The sequence below is a fragment of the Corvus brachyrhynchos genome, unplaced genomic scaffold (genome assembly GCF_000691975.1).
Source record: "Corvus brachyrhynchos isolate BGI_N302 unplaced genomic scaffold, ASM69197v1 scaffold162, whole genome shotgun sequence".
NCBI lineage: Eukaryota > Metazoa > Chordata > Aves > Passeriformes > Corvidae > Corvus > Corvus brachyrhynchos.
In genome coordinates, this window is record NW_008236696.1 from 7,545,172 (window position 1) to 7,553,449 (window position 8,278).

General features: G+C 47.7%; 1 protein-coding gene across 1 annotated transcript in view; it reads left to right on the forward strand.

Moving 5' to 3' along the window:
• Positions 1-7,315, forward strand: part of IL1RAP (interleukin 1 receptor accessory protein) — a 26,386-nt gene extending 19,071 nt beyond the window's left edge. The window contains exons 8-11 of the mRNA XM_017727048.1: positions 759-786; positions 2,528-2,701; positions 3,555-3,698; positions 6,339-7,315. Coding sequence (XP_017582537.1) covers positions 759-786; positions 2,528-2,701; positions 3,555-3,698; positions 6,339-6,814 — 822 coding nt within the window. The 3' untranslated portion in view covers positions 6,815-7,315. The remainder of the gene's footprint in view (positions 1-758; positions 787-2,527; positions 2,702-3,554; positions 3,699-6,338) is intronic.
• Positions 7,316-8,278: the final 963 nt, after the last annotated feature.

Here is an 8,278-nt window from a genome sequence, read left to right on the forward strand (position 1 = left end):
AGGTACGGCACCTGCAGAGCAGGGCTGTGCACGGAGGGGTGCTCAGGGGGGCTCTTGCTCCTGCCTTGAGGCTTGCCCTGCAAAACAGTAAGGGAGCAAAGAATTCCATCAGGCCTTTTTGTCTCACACAGTCTGTTCTGTGGGCACTGCTGCTTTATTGCTGTCATACTGCTCCTCTTCTTGGAGGCAAGGGAACAAAGGGCACTTCCATAGGCAAATGCCTGGGGAGAGAGAGGGGTGGACAGAGCTGTTGTCCTCTCCCCGTCCATGTACCGCAGCTGAAGCAGAGCTGAGGGGACAGGCAGCTTGAAATTATTTCAGGTTACTTGATTGCATGATACAATAGCTAGTTGGCATCCTGCAGAAGACAGACTGCACTCGCTGGCATTGCTCAGGGAGTGAGACAGTCACACCATGATGCTCTGTGGTTTTATTCCTTGCTGTCATGATCTTGCAATCTAGATACAGCCACCTCAGCATGGATGGTATAGACTGATTCAGCTCTCTTCTGTGGGGTTTTTCCTACATCTTTTTTTCATCACAGATTTTGTTCTTGTTTCCCAGACCCACCTCCCAGTAATAAAAGCTATGTGAGGCTTTCTGATTAAGGTGGATTTTTCTGCCTCCTTATCAACCTCATCTAGAGCTTCAACACATGCTTTTACTCTAAGTCAGACCTCCCCTCTCCCACAAGAAGTGCTGCCATGCCTTGCGTAACTCACGCCAGACACCTTCTTCCCTCTACTCTGCATTACAAGCACAGGAATGCTCATGGGAAGGCTCACTGGAAGATCTTTTTCTTCTTGGTACTTGTCCTCCTTTTTTAGTCTCATCCCTCTGAGACAAACCTTTTCTGGATTGTTAGGAAGGAACAATAGACCAAACACATAACTGAGAAAGGCTGAAACCATCTGCCAGTGTGTTCATACTCCATATGTAATTCTTCTGGGGTGATAATATTTGTACATGTAGCAGAAGTGAATCTGAAATACTCACATTCTTTCTCTATATAACAGTGCCTAAATACTGGTTTCTAGTGAACTGATCCTCTCTCTTCCTCCCCACATCTGTTCTTGGTTAGTTGACTGGGTTTGCTCTGAGCAGACATGGTTATCCATCACTCCTTCTTCCTGCTCTTGCAGCAGCAAAATCCAAGAACCATAGAACTCTAGCAGCAGCTAGAGAACCTTAGGCTAAGCTCTCTGCAGCCCATCCCACTGTACATCCCGTGACAGCATCAGGCATGCCAGAACCTAACCCCTCAGCACCTGCCTTCCAGTTTTTAGCAAGTGGCTCTATATGTTGGCTCTAATTCTTTCATTACATTAGGTCATGTACATTTCTTGCTTTTTCCTGGATGATGTCCCTCTCCTTCTCATGTACTTCTGCTGCTCATCACCTAATGAACATTGATAAATTCCTTCCATTTTCGATTTTGTAATTCAGTTTTATTAGAAACGTATTAAATATTGGAATGTGGTGGTGTTTCCACTCCCTTTTGTTCTTTTATTGTGCAGTTTGTCAGTGTGCACATCAACTGCCACCAACAGAGTTTCCCAGGGACACAGTTAGAAATTTTCTGTTCTTAGTACGAAGAAACAGCAGTGGTGTGACAGACAGTGTATAAGTTGGAGGGGGTCTGTGATATTCTGGCTTGATGCCCACAGGTTGTCCTGTTTGTTTGCAAGCATTTCAGTTTTTCTGTAAGGAACTCTGATTCTTCTTTCATTGTAGAAAACAGTCAGGCCATGGCTAATTATATCCTGGGTGTCAGTCTGGGACAAGCCACAAGACCTGTGTCTGTTTGATAGGGAGGGAGCATGGTAACCATTGCCTTTATTTTGATGCAGATGCTTTACCTGGATCTCTTAGAAGTCAGAGCAGTTGTGTGTGAGAAAGAAACAAGCCTGACACTGCATAAAATTCCTGGGAAGCAGGGAAGAAAGTAGATTACACACTATCTGAGAACAGGAAAGGCGTCCCGTTTTCTTTGAAGCCTGCAGACCTTGAGGAAACGAACAAACTGTCAGGCCGACGGATTTATGACAGGCCTGCAACGGGGTTGTGTGTGAAGGGCTGAGCAGAGATTCTCACACTGAGTGTATAAGTACTGTCTTAACTCTGCAATAAACAGATTCATTTTGCTCTCAGCTTGTGAGTCTCACATTCGTACGCTGACTGTTGTGTTTCCCCAAGAGTTTGCTGATACTGCTGAGAAGGTCATGTTCCTCTTCTGGCTTTGGACTGTGCAGGTTTCTTCCACCAACAGATCATTCTACCACTGGCTGCTCCCAGGGCCTCACTCAGAGGCAGAAGTCCAGCCTGTGCTATGGATTTGCTCTGCCAGCATAACCAGACCTAATAACCCAGAATGGGGCTCCAGGGTGGCCAGCCATCACGAAAAGCCTTGGCCACCTTACTCTGAAGGGTCACCTTGGCACCTGGCTGTTCCTCTGTGGTGTTTGGCTGTGTGTGACACAAGTTTGTTCCTGCCTAGCTGAAGGCCCAACCTGTTCTTTAAACCTGACCCCCTGTTTATTTTTGTCCTCAGTTGTAGCACCCAAGTACACCGTGGAGCTGGCCTGTGGTCTGGGGGCAACCATCCTGCTCGTTGTAGTGCTCATAGTCATCTATCATGTGTATTGGCTTGAAATGGTCCTCTTCTATCGGGCTCATTTTGGGACAGATGAAACCATTCTAGGTAAGGATTTAAAGAGCTTTCATTTATTCATCCTGCTGCAGGCCAGGCCCTTTGTTTTCATATAGGATTTTTCCTGTAAGCTATTTTTAACCCTCTTCACAGCATAATGACGTTTTGACCTTCCATTTCTCTACCTACATGCAGTTGTGTGGGTCATTTTAGAGCAAGAGGAGTCAGGCTTTTGGCTCAGGGGAAAGGAAGAAATTCTCTCTATTCTCTGCAGAGCTGGAGCATAGACATGGCAGGTTCCCAGAGCACTGCCCTGCTGATCTAGCTGTGTCACCCAAGCTAGATTGTCAGCATAAGTCATCAGGTTTCAGTATGTCCCGGGTTTCCCTGGTGACTCTATGTAAGGATTCATGATCTGATCCAGAGTGATCTGCTTTGAAATGTGGGAAGGCATCCAAAAGGGTGGATGTGGAAATCACCGTTCTGTCCTCAGTTCTTCCACAGCTTCCCTGTGTTACTGGGAGTTCATTGCTAGGGACTCTGAGGTGAGATTTCCTCCTCTGGAGGAGGAGGAGGGTGTTTGAGCCCTTGCAGCTTGTGGTGTGAACCTGCCACGGGGGTGCGGCAGCTCTCAGAGGGTGTAGGCAGGGTGCAAGTCTCTGTCTGGTGGGACTGCTCATGTGGATAAACAGCAACTAGAGGGAGCAAAGTCAAAGATGTCAAAAGACAAAAGATGCCTGGACAGAACGGGTTGGTCTGTGGAAATCTACATGCCTTAACCTGCAGTGCCTGGGCTCCAAGTGAGCCTTCCTAGCTGCTTCTCTTGCAAGTCAGAGGCCCGGCATGGGCAGTGTCACAGGTGTCCCTTCTGCCGTTTGTGTCTCCCTGTGCTCCCGCTGCCCAGACGGGAAGGAGTACGATGTGTACGTGTCCTACGCACGCAACGCGGAGGAGGAGGAATTTGTGCTGCTGACACTGCGGGGAGTCCTGGAGAACGAGTTTGGGTACAAGCTGTGTATCTTCGACAGAGACAGCCTCCCTGGGGGAAGTGAGTATCTCACAGGGGCTGTGCTCCATGCACCTCCTCTCTTTATTGTTCTTTGAGTTATTGATCATTGATTGCAACAAGCCTATCCAGATGATTTCTTGGATTTTTTTCCCCATCACTGTTAATGTACTCTTTTTGGTGTCTTCTAATGTTTTGGCTTCGCATGACAGTGTTGCGGATGCTCCAGGCCATGAAAAGGGCTGCTGTGGGCAAATGATGGTGGTGGTTGGTTGTTTCAGTTGCTCTTTCCAGGAGTGATGTGCAGGAATGTCAGCATGGGGAACCGGACAATGAACTTCATGCAAGCCCTCTGAGCTGCCTTAAAAAAATGGGATAAAGTCAAAGCTAGAAGAAAAGAGGCAGGAGAAGTGTTATACTGGATCAGACTGGTAGCTCACAGAGGGTAATGGTGAATGCTTGTAAAAACCAGGAGTGTCTGCCTCAGGAAGGAGTGGAAGGTGCCAAAATCAGTGAGAAGATAATGTGCATCCCATTCATCCTCGTTAATTAGGGAGTTTGTGTCTAATATGGCATACAATTAAGCTACTATTATTAAAAGTACTATGTTGCAGGTAGTGAGACTCATCTCTTCAGTAAGATCAAGTCTTTTTCACTGTTTTGAGATAAATCATACAAGGTTCTGGACATAGTGTCTGCTGCAGGGAGGTAGGGAATCACCAAGAATGGAAGTTTGTGAAACTCTCCAGATACACATACCTTCACACAAGTTCCCCAGCAAGGGCACAAATCCAGGCAACACTCTTGATTTTCAGTTGAAAATCAGGCTGAGTTGGCTGTATGATCCTGATGCCTATTAAAAGTTCAAAGTCTGAATTTCTGCCAGTGCAGACCACCCCACTTTGAAGTCATGGGCTTTGGCTCAGGACCCCACTGGTGACAACACCTGTGCTGAGAAAGTCCATTGAGGTCCCTTTTGAGTAGGAACAGGAGGGGCAGCTGGGTTCTCAGCCCGCTGCCTGATGAAGGGAGCAGAATCAGTCTGGGTTCTGTTATCTTTGTCTCCCAGATGGTTGACAGTATCTAGGAGCACCTTGAAGTTTGAGGGTAAATAAATATATATGTCTCAGTGAGACAGCTGCAATCCTGGTGCTGTTCCTTCTCGAAGAGAGCCTGGATGACATGGCAGGGCACCCTCCAGGCTCAATTTGCTTCATGCCAGCGTCAGGCTCAGAGCAGCTTTGCTCTGAGCCATTTTCACCAGATGTCCATCTCCCTCCTGTTCCCTCTGCTGTGTCATGCCCTGTTCATTTTGGAGGGTGTCATTTTCCTCCCAGCACAGCTCTCCTGGACTCTCTGTCCTTCACCCTTACCCCCAAACATTCCCCTCTGTGCCCCCCTCAGTCCCTGCCAGCCTCAAGCCGGCGCCAGCCCTGCGGAGCACTGCCGGAGTGGTTTGTCACTGCGCTGCCGTCTGCGATGCTGCTGGGGCTTCCCCGGTGCTTCTTAGCCAGGATTTGACTAATCTCCTTCTCAGGAAAACACGGCGGGCCAGGCAATAGCTTTTGGCAGCTAGTGTCATGCCTCCAGAGTGTGCATCTGAGTCATGGGTAGAGTTATGTTGTCCTTGATGAAGAAACAGTGGGAGATGGATTATCCTGCAAGTTAGCTGACAGAAACGAATCAAATGTGCTTGACAGCTAAATGAAGTTGTCTGTCAGCATTATTTTACTCTCCATCGTAATTTCTGACCAGTCAAGAGTGTTCCCTTATCAGGGGAAGTGTGGGCGATCCTGCAACAGAGAGTACAAGTGCTGGGATTCACACTTAAAAGGGATTTTCACATTAATTGCAGGAAGGTGGCCAAGGACAGTCTACCTGCAGGTGTTAGAAAATTAAAGAGGAGCCACAATTACCGTGACGTGTCTCCAGCTCAAAGGGTGTCATTTTTGGGACACTTCACTAAAAGTCCTCAGAGTCAGTTCTAAAAATGCTCTAATGTGCTTTCATAGATGAAAGCAGCAGGAACAGACTGATGAGTAACAGGAGTTAGGATGGTAGCATTACCAAAGCAAATTATCCCATGAGGACACTCGGGGATGATGTAGATACTTATTTTGTGTGGGGAAACTGTGGCAAGAGGAGTGAAGGGAGTATCCAGAGTCATTTTGGACATCTGCCAGAGGAGGATGTAAGCATAGACATTGAGGCTTCCTGAAGCCTCATCCTTGAGTTCATGTGTTGTTCAGCTGGCAATTTCCCTGCTTTGCTCCAGAGAGCCTCTTTTTCCCCTCTCTCTAGAAGGAAGCTAAATCTGAGCCTGAGATTAGCAGCCCTCTTGGCCACAAGGCATGCTCATTGTACTGGGTGGTGTCACTGGTGTGTAGTACAGTGACTTTCAGGTGTAGCTCTCTTGGTTATCTCTGTTAGCATGGGAAGGAGGAAATGCATCGACAGGTAGTCTGGAGCTGATGGAGAAGATGTCACTGTATGGGGTGGTGGGAACCAGCCCTGATCTAGGAGGTCCCACCTGGAGTCACTTGCAGGATTGGGAAGCACCAGTGTAGTCTAGAGAGGGCCTCCAAGGGATTTTATTGTCCCCTTCAAGAGGCACCTGGTGTCACAGCAGCAGCTCAGATGTTCTTGGACATCACTAACCACCTCAATGTTTCTTTCTCCCAGTTGTCACAGATGAAACCCTGAGCTTCATCCAGAAAAGCCGACGTCTGCTTGTTGTCCTGAGCCCCAACTACGTGTTGCAGGGGACACAGGCCCTGCTGGAGCTCAAGGCTGGCCTAGAGAATATGGCCTCCAAGGGCAACATCAAAGTCATTCTAGTGCAGTACAAAGCCATCAAGAAGAGCAAAGTGAAGGAGCTGAAGCAGGCCAAGGCAGCCTTGAATGTCATTAAATGGAAAGGCGAGAAATCCAAGTTCCCAAAGGGCAGGTTCTGGAAGCAGCTGCAGGTGGAAATGCCAGTGAAAAAAATTAGCCGGAGTTTAAGCCTTGATGGGTTGATGCATATCCCTGAAAAATGTTTGACACAATCAGAAAACAAACCAAAACACACCCCAAAAATCCACAAGTTAGGCCAGGGGTGGGGAGGAACTCAGGGTTTTTTCCGTGAAGGACCATGTCCCGAGCATTTCAGAGGATAGTCATGTTTTCCCTGCAGCTTTGATATTGCTCTGTCAGTAGGGAGACCAAAGATGCGAACACCTCCTCTCTGCAAATGTATGTCCTTGTTATCAACCACACAAGCCCTGGGCTTAAGGTCTAAGTTTGCTATCCAGGTGCGATGCATCCAGTACCTTGTGATAGCATGGCCAGTACTGCTAGATCCAGTTCCTATGGGGACCTTCATGAGCATCCAGGACAGAGCTTCTTTCCTCTCCTGAGTGACTTCACTCCTTTCTGGTCCTCAGTCCCTGCTGCAGAGGCTGAGGACCAGTTTGCAAGGTGTCTCCAGTGTAGAGCGTTTCCTGCATGTCCCAGGTCTGTAGTCCCAATCACTTGTGGGATCACAGACTTCTGCTGCACTGCAGGGAGCGTAGACTCTTGAGGCTCCTCATCTTTGCTCCCTACATTTCCTTTGAAGCAGATGCATCCAGGTAGTTTGGCAATGGGAAATGGCTGTTAGAGAAGCATTAAAAAAACCCCACAACTCTACTGGGTGCTATTTGTATTCTAGCACATCTATTAACAAGTGGTCAGTCTCTGGGACTCTGCAGTCTCACAAGTACTCCAGATCCTTCAGGGCTGCTTGTAATCCAGGGAAATCTCTCATGAGTACAGGCCATGGAGCATGTCTGAGAGATGTTTCTTTGTAAACTCAGGGACTTCACAAGCACTACAAGGAACCCCAGTGTACTACTGAACCTGCCTACTGTCTCTGCCACTGGCTGGGGGAAAGCGTCGTGCAAGGTGCTTCCAAGGTCTTTGGGATGACAATGGATATAAGTCCAACTCACCAGGACACCCTACAAACTCATTTGAACTTACTAAAAACTACTAGTTCTGTCCATGTAGGCAAGACTATGAGGACAGGCTGAGAAAACTGGGGATGTTCTCCCTGGAGAAGGCTCCTGGGGGACCTTATTGTGGCCTTTCGATACTTAAGAGAGGCTTATAAGAAAAGTGGGGACCGACTTTTTAGTAGGGCCTTTTGCAATGGGACAAGGAGTAATGGTTTTAAACTAAAAGAGGGTAGATTCAGACTATGTCTTCCTTTACAATGAGGGTGGTAGAAGACTGACACAAGTTGCTCAGAGAGGTGGTGGATGCTCCATCCATGGAAACAGTCAAGGCAAGGTTGGACAAAGCTGTGAGCAACCTGATCCAGTTGAATATGTCCCTGCTTATTGCAGGGGCGGTTGCCCTTTAAAGGTTCTTCCCAACCCAAATTGTTCTATAATTTTTATGAAGACTCTGTCCTCTCTGCCTGGTTGTGAACAATGTTGCCATTTCTAATTCAGGGCTTAGGTTTAAACTATCTTTGGCTTTACAAAGCAAGTCTCCCCCCATCTCATTTCCAGCCCAGAGCTGCAGAACAGAGGGTGTATCTCAGCTTTTGCAACATTCACACAAAATGGAAACACAAAAACCAGCTGCGTAGCTGTCCT